The sequence below is a fragment of the Pezoporus occidentalis genome, unplaced genomic scaffold (genome assembly GCF_034315485.1).
Source record: "Pezoporus occidentalis ecotype Australia unplaced genomic scaffold, CSIRO_AGI_Poc_V1 ctg1, whole genome shotgun sequence".
Lineage (NCBI taxonomy): Eukaryota > Metazoa > Chordata > Aves > Psittaciformes > Psittacidae > Pezoporus > Pezoporus occidentalis.
In genome coordinates, this window is record NW_026912778.1 from 6,242,501 (window position 1) to 6,258,712 (window position 16,212).

At 38.6% G+C, this 16,212-nt stretch overlaps 1 protein-coding gene across 1 annotated transcript in view; it reads left to right on the plus strand.

Moving 5' to 3' along the window:
• Positions 1-16,212, plus strand: part of GALNTL6 (polypeptide N-acetylgalactosaminyltransferase like 6) — a 471,163-nt gene that overhangs the window by 433,376 nt on the left and 21,575 nt on the right. Inside the window, exons 8-9 of the mRNA XM_062622433.1 lie at positions 1,479-1,586; positions 14,240-14,461. Coding sequence (XP_062478417.1) covers positions 1,479-1,586; positions 14,240-14,461 — 330 coding nt within the window. The remainder of the gene's footprint in view (positions 1-1,478; positions 1,587-14,239; positions 14,462-16,212) is intronic.

Genomic DNA, 16,212 nt, shown 5'->3' on the forward strand with positions numbered 1-16,212 from the left:
CTGATTTCATGCCATTTTGCTCCAGAGTGCATCAGATACACAGAGCTAAAATTCCTGCATATACATGTAATGCAGGGGCCTAAGTTCTCATCCAGATTCATGGCAATGTTTCATGAGCATCTGTGTATGTGTCCACCTAAAGAGATATGGAAAGGACAAGCCCTTTCTCTTTCCCAGCTTTGGAGTGGTTTTCTTTTAAACTGGGAGTGGGGTTTACGATGTTTTTGGTTTTAGTCTAAAGGCTGAAAACTGAGACCGTAAGTGTTCCCTATGTGAAATAACAGCTATTTTGTTCTAAATTTCTGGGGAGCAGAAATTGTTTATCCAGGATTAGGAAATAATTTTTATAATACCAATGTTTTTACTCTGAAATAATGTTAAACTCTTGTGTGGTTGGTTTTAGGATGTTTGAAGGTTTCTGCTTGGGGGTTTTCAGGGATAGTTTTGATGCTGCTTTCCATTTTTCTGATTTGCAAAGTCAACCTGCTTTTTTTTTTTGAAATCAAAAAGTTAAGAATGTTGTCAGTAAGGTGCATAAGTCATCTAATAGCCATGTTGGAGTTTGGTGTCTCTAAATGCCAGAGCATAGAAAATCATGCCCATAGGTTGGCATGATTGCCATAGTTCCTCTGAAACCTTGCTCTCACATGCACTTCGTAGAGCCTAGCCATGCTAGGTGAATAATATCTTACTTGCTGTTTATCAGGAAACAGCTTAATTTTTAGAGCCATGAAGTATTTGCAGCTCAACTGAGTTTTGGTTGCTCAGACCTGTAGCATCAAACTTGTATACTCCAGATAGAATCAGCTAGGTTGGAAAAGACCTTTAAGATCATCAAGTCCAGCCATTGCCCCAGGACTGCCAAGATCACCACTAAAATGGTTCCATCTGTTTTAGTATCAAAGTATTAATGATGAAATGTAGTGGCATTTTCTTCTTCCTCTGTTATGTAAATTTGATCAGAAGTAAATTGATTTTTGTCCCTTTTTCTTTACAAAATGAAGAGTGTCCTTACTAAAGAATAAAGAAAATCTTTACTAAATGAAGAGCACCTTAATATTTAAGCACTGTATTCACTATTCAGAAAATAAGCCAGGTTTTGCAGGGGGGTTACTTCTGGCTGATGGCCTGTTTTACTCACAGAGCCTTCTTTAAATTTTCATCCTGGGTGTTTTAAAACAACAGACACAATAATATCTTGGTTGCATTGCAGGAGGACTATTGGTAGGCATTCTAAATACATGTTATGATTTTATTTTCAACATACTCTGCTTTCACACAGTGAGATTCCAGGTAGAAAAGTCTGCCATGTTACCTAATCCCAGTTATCATCATACTGAGAAGGCCACCACTATCACTGTGAGAGGGGTCAGTACAGAATGATGTGTCATTTTCACATACCCATTACTTAAAATGCCCTTTTTGCCTCATTTATTTCCAGGAATCATTCTTTCACTTGCCTTCTTACTGCTTTCCAGGTGTGGATGTGTGGAGGTGGCATGTTTGATGTTCCATGCTCTCGAGTTGGGCATATCTACAGGAAGTATGTCCCATATAAAGTCCCTTCTGGAACCAGCCTAGCACGGGTAAGTAATTTGGTCTTGCTGTTTTTTGTATTCATTCACCATCACTCTCCTCATTCCCCATGAACTAGTTTCCAGTAAACCATTAAAATGGAAAATGGAATGGGTTTCTATATTTCTGAAATGAGATGTGTAATTGCTGAAGTTATGCTGCCTTCCAGAGATAAAATTGCCAAGAATAAAATGGAAACTTAAAAATACAGGGTTGGACATCTCAACATAGAAGCATGTTTCATGCTGAGAAACATTTCATAACCCAGGAATAACCTAAGGCTTATAGTTCTCGAATTGCACAGTGTTGCCAGTCATAGTTTATACAAGCAGGACCGATTTGAATGCACATTTTCTATTGGTCAATGGAACAGGCAGAGTATCACAGAAGAGATGTTTTCTGAGACAAAAGGACTGAGTAACAGTGATTTGAGTGATTGCCTAATTATTGTGTAAAACCTGGTTGTGGAATACAGCCAGCTTAGAGCCTTGTAAGTGAGAAATCGCAAGACCTCTAGACACTTCTGAAGGACAACTGAACACATCCATATCCATGATGTGCTCAAGAGAAAATGTTCTGCAACTTTCTGGAGATGTTCACGGGATGTCAAAAGATGAGAGACAAACGGCACAGAGGTAGCTTCCGGGCAGATACTAGTATTTATTCATGCTTGAGTTTAATCTTTTCTGTTTTAAAGGTTTGGGGTGTTTTTTTATAAAATGGCATTAGTATTAAAATCTGCATATTGCCATAGGGTAATATTTTATGAATCATATTTTTTTCTCAATAATGAAAATGTGGTATGAATAACAGAATAAATCTCTTGCTTTAAGGGGAAGATATTCTTGGTTTCAGCACCACAGGACAAGGCTTGCTGTAGTAACTGGAGCAGAGGAAAGAGGCTGCCTGCGCTGCCTGCCTGACAGCTAGCTAGATAGAAAGGATTTACCTTAAAAGAACACCAGTGCAGGCAGTGTGACAGCACAATACAGTAATGGTATTAGTGGTGGCATTAGTGATAGGGACAAAAGCTGTATTGACTGAATTGTGAGATTAAAATCTTCCCCCAATATAGCTCTGTGTAATATCAGAGTTTCCCCATCCAGATTTTTGGACTGGGTGAAAGAAACTGCTTCATTTATGGTATCCCTTGCAAAAATCACACACTACTTGAAATAAATCTAAAACTCAGTCTCTATTTTTCTCTATTACACACAAAGTATCTCATTAGAGAATATGCTGTCTTGTGCATTATCTGCAGGAGCAAAATACAATCATTTCTATTTGTACTACTAGCATCTAGTGCAGTTCAATGCTTAACTAGCTTTTGTGGAGGCACTGTGAGTACTTAGAACCATCAGGTAGCCACAGCCTGCAGCCTCCCTGTAGTATTTAATTTAGCTTGATTTCAATTAATCTGTAATTAAATATTACCAAAAAACATTCCTAGCTTTAAAAATTAATTCTTTGCCCATGCACAGAGTGACTGTATCTTGTGGGAAAAGATGTAGTTTGCTGGTAGAGAGTGTCTTGTCCTTTCCATTCAGAAATATTTTTTTATATGTTGTTGGGCTCCAAAACATGATGCTTAGGTAAATTTTTGGCATATATTTATCACTGAAAGGAAATTCTAAGGTTCCCAGCTTCTTCCTAATACAATATTCTGAATCAAATAATTGATGTTAGGATACATTGCATCAAAGCTGCCAAGAGCATAAGATCTGTATGTTTTAGTGTTTGGGGCTATATCTCAATAACTAGCCAAGGAAGAGAGAGCGAATTTGGTCCCTGACTCATCAAATTGTGTGTCATTTTAAAACTAAAAATACTCTCTTTTCCTCATCCAAGCCAGAAAGGGAAAAGAAAGGACATACTAATCATGTGTCAGTCCCTTTGATACAGACAGCCTGTAAAGTGCCCTAAATGGAGCTGTTAGCTGAAATAATACTACAGGAGTACACAGAAAAGTGGCTGGATATTTCAGCTATCTTTGCATTATCCTTCAAATATTATCTTACATCCTGAAAGGTTATAGTCTAGCCTTATGAGTATTTTATCTAAAACTTCCCTCCTGTTCAAGACTATAATGAATAACACACTCAAGAATATCTGGAAGTATTATTCCTGCTGCCAAAAGCAATACTTTTCACTACTATGTAGTTTCCACAAAGGTTTTTACTAAATCCTTTTCCATCTTCTGTATGTAAAGGAGGATGCTGGAGATGCAGTTCATAAGGGAATGAGCCCTATGAAGCCCTGTTGTGATTGTATAAATGATCGCAAGAGCCCCTTCATTAACCTTGTACAGATACTGTGTTAAAGAATGACAGATACTCCTATTCTATCCCAGAGCAGCAGCTTGAAGGATATGGTGACTAGTGTTACAAAGAGGATAGAGCTTTTAGACAAATTCAGGCATAGCCCAAATCATGCCATGGGTTTCCTTTCAAGCTTTGTCAGTTTATGTTTGCCCTTAAAAATAATGCTTAAGGTGAGCATTTTACCTTCTCTGGGGATTTCACCTTTCTATTATATTTTATCAATAAGTTTCAACCCAGTTTCAACCAGCTACATAATACCTAATAGATGTAGACATATTTTTAAAGAGCTGTGACCTGGCATGAGGATCATATATGCTTTATTAAAGGAGAGACTTGTCAAAAACTCTGTTCTGCCTCCCCATCAACAACTAACCATTAGTGTACCACACACAGCAGTATGTATCATAGCATCAATTTTCTATGTCCTTTTCATCATATTTCTTACCTTCTTACCTGTCACTCAAGACCTGCAAAGCCTGCATGTAGTTTTTGCTGACACAAACCCCATTAATTGAAAAACATCTTATGAAATCCTGTCAGTAGAACTGTTTGGTGGCACAGAAAAAGGTAAAGGAAGATGTAAACATGCATAGTAGATTTATAAAACAGAATGTGACAGCCAAATGCAGATAAAAAAGCTGAATATTTTTGTGTGGAGACATTTTAAGATGTTGCTGCTTGCCAAATGCACTCAGTCTCCAATTTACAGGTAATTGGGCATCAAGATTAATGGGCATGCAGATGTCAACAGTGACTCCATATTATGATGTGGAAGCACCACATAATTTTTCATTCATTCCAAACCTGTCAACCTCTGCACAAAACTGCAGTGACTAATAACTTATTTTCCCTGTTTACATTAGGTAAGACATACAGAAAGCAAACCCCAAAATCTTGAAGTCCTATGCAAGGTGTTGCACTATTAAAAACTTCTAATTATGTTACTGGATTATTTTAGTGGTATTCTTGACTTTTGCTTCCTTTTTAACTATTCTAGCTAAGCCATTTTCTTTTAGCCAGTTACCTATGAAATTAGACTTTAAAATCTTTAAATCAGTACCTTTTTCTTGTAGGTGTATCTTAGTTTGTTATTTATCGAGTTTCCCACTGGAGGGAAGAGTTTCTATTTGTGATTCTATAAAAGCCATAAGAAATCTACCAAAGCTCACTGATCCACAGGATATGCAGAGATTAACTCAGAAATTCAAAATAAGGAAGGAGTTCTTTACTGTGAGGGTGGTGAGGCATTGGAACAGGTTGTCCAGAGAAGTGATAAATGCTCCATCCCTGGCAGTGTTCAAGGGCAGGTTGGACAGAACCTTGGGTGAGGTGTCCCTGTCCATGGCAGGGGGGTTGGAACTGGGTTATCTTAAGGCCCTTTCCAAACCAAACCATTCTATGATTCTACAGAAATCTGTTTTGTTTGCAGGTATTTTACCCAGCATTTTAGTATTAACTATGGAACATTAGAGCATTAGGCCTTTCTGAAGGGAAGGGCAATCCCACTGAAGTTGAAGTCTGGATGCTAACCCAGCAGTGTGGTGAACCCTAACCTTAAGCTGAACTCCTCCCTGCACACCAGCACACAGGATCCCAGAGCACAGTGATCCTCTGACCAAGCAGGCACAAGCACGATTACATGTGCCTCATTACACAGTGTCGCTGAATTGGAATTCACACAAGTTTGGGTTCAGGAATTCAGCTGATATAAAGTTGGGTTTAAATTCCCACCTGCACCATTTGTTCAGCCTTTTCATGCCTCTTCAAAAAGGATCTTCAAAAAAATTGCTGTAGTTATACCACCCGGTGCTGTAACCATATTTGCATTTGGACAGAACTTCCTTTAATATCATGACCAATTTGGTCTTCTTTATTTTCTTCCCAGCTGCAGATAATGCTTGGGATTTTCTTAAAGGAGCCCATGAACACTTTTTTTTTCAGCTTCCAGGCAAGTTAAAGAGCCAAGCAGAATCAGTTAGGCAATGGCTATGTTTTGTCGTGACTGGGGTGCAAACCAATAGATGTGGCGTGCTGTTAAGCACTGCTGGCACTTTCCCAGTCACTCTGTAACACAAAAGACTGTAGCACAAAGTCAGTTGTGATTCAGCAGGCACAGTAAGCAGTTGAAACATCATCTGAGAATAAGTAAATTATTCAGGAATCAAGCAAGAATCACCTTCTTGCAACAGTGCAGCTATGACATAATAATTATGATGATTATACAATACAGCTTTTAAGTTTCCATTATTTTTTATTTAACAGATTTATAAATTCATTTTTAAAACTAATTAAACCAAAACCTCAAACTTACCAAAGAAAATCTTTGCATTAATGTCTTCTAATCCTTGAATACAAGAAAGTCAAAGTAATTTTTAAAATGTATTTTTTTATATTTTCTCCAATCTGAATAGAAGTTTTGCTTTTGAGATAATAAATGCAACAGGACAGGCAGCTTAGCTATCCAAAAGGAATACAAAGAAGATGGAGAGCTATAATAACAATAACAAAATCAAAGCGGTGGTATCTGCTTTGTAGGATTCATTCAGTTGGCTAGCACTGGAACCCAAGTTACATGGCTAAAGAAATCTATTTCGCATCAAACCCATGAACTCTCTTCCAGGCCCAGCTGCAGAGATTGGCTGTGGTCTGTATGTGCCCCCAGAGTATGGGTCTGTAAAACAAGCACAGCAGTAGCCAACAAATCTATGAAGATGCTGTTACACTGTCACTCTGCTTTTTGCAGCTTCCCTGCAACCAGCCTACAGAGACCCATGGCTGAAAGCTGTGGGCTGGCAGCATCCTTCCAGGGACTATGCAAGTCCCTGCCCTCCCAGCCCTGCAGGCTGGCCTCAAGTGGGCCAGTGAGCAGAGATGGTCTTTAGTCAGTGGGCTGGGGTTTTTGCTTTATTTCACTTTTTTCCAAAGTGTACACCATTGGGGTTTTGTTTGTTTGTTTGTTTTTGCAGTGGAGATGAAAACCTGTACAGAAAGAATGAAATCCTGGCTGTTTGCAGATTACATCTGTGGAATTTCAGTTCTAGGTATTTGCACAGTACAGGCTGAGAATAACTAGTCTCTTGCTTCTCTGCCAGCTGTGCTAACTCTTACAGGATTTATTTAAACACACCACCAGCTTTGTCACCTAGCTAGCATACTCTCTTCTATGGAGAAGCATTCCTTTTATGCCTGCAGACATCTCTTTATTTTGTCTGGGGGTTGTTTTTTTAACACAAAAACAGTCTATTACTGGAATGAGACCCAGTTAAGTTTTAAACAAAGTTAAGTGTAAAGGACCAAAATACAGTGCCCAAGAGGGGGAAAGATTGACAAACACTAGTACTGTCTAAATTAAAAGGGAGTTAGGCAAGAAGGGGAAAGGGATGAAAATCCCCATTTAGACTTAATTGATGTGGGCAGCTTACATATTGAGACCTGAACGTCACAAAGCTGTAACTGGTGTCCAGGAAATGTTGTATTGTGCTTTCACTGCAGAAATACAATGAAATGATAGATGATTTTGTTCCAACACTGATGGTAGGACCTTTGCATGAAATTGTGAGGGTCCCGTTTTTCTCCATGTGAGTGCTCCAGAATTTTGTACCCTGCTGCCTCTGTCATATTAATCTATACTTGTCGGATAGGTTCTTCCAGTCATACTTTGTTCTCCTCCTCCATGATGATTGATAGTTACATCATGCTACCTGTATTCCAGAGAAACATAAAATATGGTTGTCTTGGCTGGCTGGATCCCTATGTGCTTTTTAAATACATTTTATGTAAAATAAATTGTCTATTCTATTCCTTCCAGCCAGATGAAATTCATCTGCTTCCAGAAGTAAGCAGGACACCCATTTTCATGTAGCAACACTGTGCTTCACAAAATAAACAATAAGAGAAATAAATTAGGAAGATTATGTAGATGAGGTAAATGTAACCCCCCTGGAATTTTACTAGGAAGGAAAAGAGATTAATGTGTCAGTTGTTGCAGAGAATGTTGTGTTATTTTTGGCAAGTAAACAGTTATATCCTCTCTGGTTTACAACTGAAATACAGTCAGGCTTCAGACGTGCTGTGGTGATTCATATTTGATTGGTATAATTGAAAGTGATTTTTGATGTTCTGGCTGATGAGAGAAATTACTATCATAATAGGAAAGACTACACCAGCTGGTGACATCCAGCTTCCTGGAGGATGTTCAGATTAAATATTCTGACAACAGGAACTTGTTACAGGATCCAAACGTTCCTGTAATAGTTTAATATTGACAAAAGTAAAGTCTGTGGATTGCAGTCAAGATTAGTTTCATGTAAACAGTGAGACAGGCAAAAAAGCAGAAAAAAAAGGTCGTACAGGTGAAAGACAGATTGTGCAGGTGAAAATAAGCCAATAATACCACCATTGCACTGCTTTAGTGCCACAAGATAATAAAAATCTACTTTAGAACATCTGGAAAAACCGAAAACAGGAATTATAACTGCTGCATCTGGAATGTCAATTGGAAAAGGCACAGCTGGAGGATGGAGCTGTGCAGGCTTGCAATGCAGAACAGAATCTCTCTCTTGCTGTCACTGTAAGCCAGCATGCCAGTAACAGTTATGAAATGTGGAACTACCCTCTCATGTTAGAGACCCATCTAGTTAAACCTTGTTTAGAGGGAATATTTATGAATCTGTCCTTTTACATGTCCCTGCTTCACTCCACTTTTCCATTCTCATGGCCAGCATCTACTTTCTTCTCACTGCATTTATTTGAGTAATATCATGTCTCTTGAAAATGACAGATGATCTTACACACTTAAAAAGAAGGGACAGTCATTTGATCAGAGAGATGTATCTTCCCTGCTCACTGAAGAAAATGAAAGGGACAAAATGGTCCATGAAAAATATCCTCTTTTCAAGTGGAGAAGTCCGCATTTATCTCTCTCTCTCTCCAGTCAAGTTGATTTAAAGTCTTTTATTGAGGTCCAGTGTGCTGGTTTTAGCTGGAGTAGAGTTAATTGTCTTCACAGTAGTTTGTGCAAGGCTATGTTTTGAATTTGTGCTGAAAACAGTGTTGATAATACTGGTAATCTGTTGAAAAATGTTTTCATTATTGCTCAGCACTGCTTACACAGAGTGAAGGCCTTTTCTGCTTCTCACCAGTGAGGAGACTGCAGATGCGTAAGAAGTTGGGAGGGGACACAGCTGGGACAGCTGATCCTAATTGACCAGAGGATATTCCATATCATATGGTGTCATGCTCAGCATATAAAGCTGGAGGAAGAAGGAAAGGGGGGATGTCTGGGGTGATGGCTTTTGTCTTCCTGAGTAACCATTACACATGATGGATCCCTGCTCTCCTGAAGGTGGCTGAACCCCTGCCTGCCCATGGGAAGCAGTGAATGAATTCCTGGTTTGCTTTGCTTACACGCACTGCTTTTGCTTTACCTGTTAAGCTGACGTTACCTCAACCCATGAGTCTTCTCACCTTCACCCTTCAATTCTTTCCCCCATTGAACCTAGGGTGAGGTAAGGGGGAGAGGGCCACATGGTGCCTAATTGCAAGCTGTCCTGGGTTCAGCAGTAGCAGTCATTTTTTCTCCTTCTTAGTAGCTGGTGCAGTGCTGTGGTTTTGACTTTCAGCCTGGGAACAGCGCTGATAACACCAATGGTTTTACTTGCTGCTCAGTAATGTTTACCCTGACCAAGGACTTTGTGAGCCTCATGCTCTGCCAGGGAGGAGGGGAAGCTGGGAGGAAGCAGAGACAGGACACCTGACCCAAACTAGCCAAAGAGGTATTCCATACCACAGCACATCATGCCCAGGATGTAAACTGGGGGCAGTTGCCCAGAAGGGGGAGTGCACTGCTCAGGTCTGCCTGGGTATCGATCGGCGGATGGTAAGCAGTTGTATTCTCTTCCCTTGTTATTTCCCTTATTATTATTATTATTGGTGGTAGCAGCAGTCAGTGGTTTGTGTTATACCTTAGTTACTGGACTGCTCTTATCTCAACCCGTGGGAGTTACATTCTTTTGATTCTTCTCTCCATCCCTCCAGGAGCTGGGGGGAGGAAGGGGGGAGAATGCGAGAGTGGCTTTGTGGCTCTGAGTTACGGGCTGGGCTTAAACCACGACACCAGCTGATGTTAAGCCATGACATCCAGGTATCAATGACATTGTAACTTACTGTCTTGTAGACTATTGCCAAGTGAAAATACAAAACAAAATCACAGTCTTCATTGTGTGAGTTCATGCAAATTTAAAGAGTACTTGTCTAAATGTAAGTCCAACAGTAAAAGATTTACTGGAGAGTAAAATCGTAACACAAAGTGGCACAAAACTTGATTACTTCAAGAATACGTGCATAGGCAACTGATGGCATCTGATGAGTCAGTGTTAGTGTGCTTGCCATCCCTCCTGTATGCATCTCACATCTTTTTGGTGACAACTCTCACACCCTGACATACAGAAATATGCATCTACTGAAATTTTATTGAGCCTTATTCAGTCTTTTACAGAAATTTTTCACTGAAAATACAAGAGAGAGAACAAATTATCATTGGTCTGTCATGGATAGGTCCTGAGAAACATCTCGGATACTCATCTAGAATCCCTGTGATTTCCTTACATTGTGTGTCAGTCATGTAACTGATTAATATTGAATTGAACTTCATTTAATTGCTCCTATTTAATTTTTATTTTTCCTTTATATCTATTTAAAGACCAGGGTAGGCAATCTGGACATCTGTAACCTTGCAATGAATTTGACAACCAAGCTAAGCTACTGCAGTTTTCAGCTGTAAAAATGTCTCATTTTTCCTTTCCATATGTGTATATATGAGGTGTTCAGACTGAATCTAGGCAAGTGTGATTAACCACAAAGATATCCCAAAACTACTTCTTCGTATTGATGAAGATATTTGAGAAACTGGTATTTAAAAGAATTTTCTTTTGAAGATTACGTACAAACAGAAATCAAGAAGATTCAAATCTAACTATTTTGTTCTAAACTCATTGTAAATTAGATTTACTGTGAGGCTGAGGGGTACTTAAATGATGCTATAAAACATTCACAAAATGCCACCTAATTTGGTAGTCTCTTAAACTCCTTCGACCTGTGTGTTCTGCAGCACCATACACACACAGAGAATAATGTCCTAACAAAGTCAAACTGCTTAGCACCTGTTTTGCAGCTAGAGCCTGTCAAAATTGGGTAGCTATTCATAACCATTCCCACTTCTGTGGTTTAATATGCTGACATGCTCAGATTGTGTCTAACCTCGCCTAAGGCTCAGGTATGGAGGAAGTGACTGTCCTCCTTTCTCCACCATGTCGAACATTCACCCAACTTGTGGGAAAGGCAACTCTGTGAGACTCATAAAGAACTTGAATTCAGATCCTTACCTTACAGTAAGTCACTTGATCAGTAGGCCTTGAAGTATTCAGAGATCAGCACTCTCGTTTTGGTTGCGGTCCTCTGCCTTTCTGTTGTGATGAATAAAAGACAAGCAGTTCACTGATATTCGGAGAGAAGAGTTATGTTCCTAGGAGGTTCTTCACATTGGGTGACTTTTCATGCTGTTAGACAGCAACAGAACAGGGATCTTACAGCGTACAAGAGCTCACTCATTTCATCTTGGACGGCCTGTGTTTTTACTCCAGGAACATGCTAGATTAGCATGTTCTAAATGGGAATGTAAATGATGTTTGCCTTTATTGTGCAAGGTTGCACCAGTCTAGCTTTTGGGACAGCAGCTCTCCCTGACTATGTTCAGTTCAAATACAGGGATTAACTGCAATTTGAAGTTTTGCTATTAGTCTGTACATGTTTATGTTAAAAGTAAGTGTGATTACAGGACTTGTATAGTGATAATAAGGATAAGAAACCCCTGCTAACTGAAATCAACAAATATCTTTAAAACCAAAGTGTTTCTATGCTAAGTTCTTGCTTCCTGGTAAGTGGTAACTTCAGAAAGAGCTTCCCACTATTCCAGGACAGAAAGTTCCTTGCAGTCATGTTCGTAAATAGTATGGAAATTTAGAGCTAGGAAATCAAGAGTTTGTATTTTTAAAAGGGAACGTATTGAAATTCAAAGGGTTGCCTCATAAGGGTTCAGTTTATGACAGCAGTGTATAAACAGGCTAAGAATAATATATAGGTTCATTACAGGATCTGGCAAGGTCTGGGAAGGTTTTTAGCATGCCATGGAGAAAATGGTCTTTGAAGAACTGGAGAACAAAGTTTTAAATAGATTTGTCTAAAGCGTCTTACCTTATAGTTGGGGAATGGTGGGAAGAACAGATTTATATTTTTCTTAATGTCTTTTTGATGGGTTTACACACACACAAAAATGATAAAGCAATTGTTGGAAAACAAAGAAGTTTTGACTGGTGAATGAGAATTTTGAGCTAATGACCAGGTATGGTATAAAGATTTCTGTTGGACTCCTCTTTTATTCAGTTATAATAATCTAAAGCAGAAAACAGTTCTTTTAGTTCAGCCAAATAATTAAAAAGAACACTCCAGCAGAGCCTGCTCTTGGTATTGATGGGGTAAATTGCTGCTAGAGTTACTCTAAATTTTTCTTTCCTAAGAGAATGTTTTTACTATATTTTTACCATATAGTTCTTTTTATAGTGTTTTACAGTATGTTTTTTAAATATTAAAGTAGCACTGTCAGATAAATTACAATGAAAGTTAACTTTATGTGGAGCACGAGCCATTTTTGAATAAGGCTATAAATGTTGTTAATTCTTACACTGCTTTAATTTTACTTGCTCTGTCCCTGAAGGTTTTACCATATACCAGAAAGAAATCACAGAGAAACTTATCTTGCGGTGTCAGCTAGAAGTACTTCATTTGTTCTGTATCTTGCTGTCATTGTATTCAGATAAGCCTTATTAGTTCAGAGACATTTAGTTTGCATGGATTAATAAAATTCAGGAAAGGAATTTTCAAATGAATCTCGAAAGCAAATCAGAGTACGAATCAGGCTTACTTAGATGCAGAGAATGTTCTGAGAAGAAACATTACCTTATGTTGATGATAATCAGATGTATATTGTCCTCCAGCTTATTACAGAGTGAATCTCCGCATTTTGCAGTTAGTGTTCTATAAAAAGAATATTACAAAACTTGATTATCTTGTTTTTACAAACAAAGCAATAAGAACACCCTAGTTTCTCAATATGATCCACTGAGATGTTGTTCTGTTGGTGGGATAAGAAGTTATTGGGCAGCTGTGGAAATGCAGAATAGACTAAGCCTGTACTCCACTACAACATCTGCATATGAATTTGTGTGGATTGAGTTGTAAGAAGAATTTTAAAAGCAAAAAGAATACAGAAAAATTTGCCCCCAGCCTTTTCATACTCTATAATGTTAAATACCAATAAAATATATCTCTTTAGTCTCATCTACTCAGGATTTTTCCTTATGTCTTTTTTTATTATTATTTTATTTTATAATTTGTGACAGCTAATTTAAATAATTATTATTTGAATAAGTTCTTATGCAACAAAATAGGTAATTCTCTTTCCTGTAAAATGCAATCAGAAATAAACTTTGTGGGTCATAAGCCAGAACTGGGTTTCATGGAACAGAAATAGTCTTATATATGTCTACAGTATTACTGCAGAAAGCCACACGTTGCCATATCTATTCCATGAGCCGCTTCGCTTCAGGTCAGCTCCACTTCAGGGTTATGTGCTATGCTTTTGCACGTACTTATTATCACACCAACACAGCAAAGCTTCCAGTCCCAAGGTAGTGCAAAACCAGCTGTGAGATGGGACAGAGCAAGCTCCTGGCTGTTTGCCCCCATACATATGCATATGCATGTAAGACCTGACCTTAAAGCTTAGGTAGGAATTGCTAGCTGATTAAGCAGTATGATGACAGCTGAAAGTTCAGATGCCTTTCAAATGCAAAGTTCAATAAATCAGGAGTAATTTGAACCGTTCAAGCACATTAGGAGGTTCTGAACTAACAGGAAAAAAAGCATGGGTACCAATGTGAGCAGCTGAAAGAAAACTTCTGTTCAACATCCATCATTAATCAAAAACACATGTGAAAATCCATTTAAAAAATGTGAATGAAAATAATTTGTTCAACAGACAGAAGACCATATCATATAGAGTCAGCAGGAAAGCAATGTACTTAATACTCTGTAGTATTTGCTTAACACTGTGATGAAGATAACATACATTTACCAGTCTTTTTCCATGGTTTAAGACTGAGAAATTAGACCAACTAAGCTTAAAAATTGCGTGGGCCACTGAATTTCCTTTTTTAATTCTCACCATTAGAAACAGCATTCACTAAAACCAGGAAAAAATTAATTGTTGCTTTTTTTCTACTGCACAGAACCTGAAGCGTGTGGCAGAGACTTGGATGGATGAGTTCGCAGAGTACATTTACCAGCGACGGCCTGAGTATAGACATCTCTCCACTGGTGATATCTCTGCCCAGAAGGAACTTCGCAAGCACCTGAAATGTAAAGATTTCAAGTGGTTCATGGCTGCAGTGGCTTGGGATGTCCCCAAATACTACCCTCCTGTGGAGCCTCCACCTGCTGCCTGGGGAGAGGTAAGGAATACACAAATTGGATCAAATTTAAGTCTAACATTTTACATTGCAGAAAATTAAAGTTATGAAACAAGATTTAGTTCCTATGATAAATAGCGTTATTAAGGGAGTTCACAGTGGTTGGAACTAGCCATTAAAATGAGAAAACATCATGTCCTAGCACTATGCTGTCCCTTTTATAATTCATTACAATTTTGTGTGTACAGGCCATAAGATGCACGGACAATGAACACACGAATGGGGGAAAGAATGTGTAGCACTCATTATTGCATGTCACAAGACAATTTTAGATGTTGAAAATCACCTTAGTAAAAAGGAGCTCTGAAGTCAACACTATTTTTATGTGTCCACTTTCACACCTCCTCCTGTTCTTACTAGGACAATTGTATGTAGGGGGAGTTAGGTTTGCTCTGTTTTGCTGACATGTGCAAGTGTGACAATCGAAGTCTGGATACTTTTCCTTTAAAAGAACTGGTTTTGCTCAGCTTTTCATCTGCATTCTATACATACTGTCATGACTGAGTACCAGTAGCAGACAAACGAAATTTCTCATTTGGGGGATGAGGGAGGGGGGAGACCACCAAAGAGAAGCCAGAATCTGAGCATCACTCCAGAGCAGGGGCAAGCAAACAGCCTGATGGAGCTCTCCACCTGTGATCAAAGATGTTCTTCATTCAGTCCTCTCCGAAGAGGAAAGCTGTAGCACATCTTGCTTTGACAGTTTGTTTTGTGTAGAAGAAATGAAAACACAAATAGTGCAGGGACAGAAAATTACTTCCATAGCTCTGCTGAAATTTGCAGTAGCCTTTTACCCCAAGGAGCTACAGTTCATTCACTCCATGGAAATTTGGCACTGCAGAGGGATTTGCCTCTCAATTCATTAAGGTTTATAAGGAAGGCTTTGCTTTTTCAGTGTATTGTGCTACTTTTAAAAACATCATAGGAATATCTGTACCATGAATTCTGGCCTTCTCTGCTTTTGCTGGAGGTATTCTTGGGGCTGAAGTTGAAACTTTGACCAAAACATTTGTTAAAACTCCTCACACCTGTGCGTATCCACAGTAGTCAAGGCTGGACCATGCAGGGGGTTTCTATACAGGTGCTTCTACTGTGCTCCAGAATATCTTTTTTTAAAAAGCAAATTACCTCACCCCAAATTTAATAATAGCTCCCTGTGGTAGTAGCAGTCCTTAAGTCCTCTTTGTAAACTACCAATTACAGATGTTCAAAGGAAATTCAGTTTGTGTCTTACTGTTTGCTACTTTTTGTCAATAATGAATTCCTTTGCTGTTAAAGTTGTTTTTACCTTTTACCTTTGCCGCTGTCCACACTTTATGGGATTAATGTATATACCAAGAGGTACGGATTTTATCAGTAGAAGTCAGGCTGGATCAGCTGCTGCAACCACTACTATGATCTTCCTTCACTATCATCTTCCACATCTATACACGTGTGTCCTTGGATGACTATGATCATGAGATGTGTAATATCTCTGCCCAGCTGAACAATCCTTAACCAGAGGGTCTAAATAGAACAGATTTTGATTCAGGTATTCATTCTTTTTTACAGCAATATTAATATACTTTTTGCATAAAAGCAAGACTTTGACAAAGAAAATAAAGAATCTTAGCAGTAGAATCAAATCTGTACCTTAAAAGTACTTACTGAGCTTTTAGGAAAGAAGTGCAGACCAAAGGCTTTCTTTTTTCCTCTAAAATGTACTTTCTCTTAAACAATGAGAAGTTTCAGCC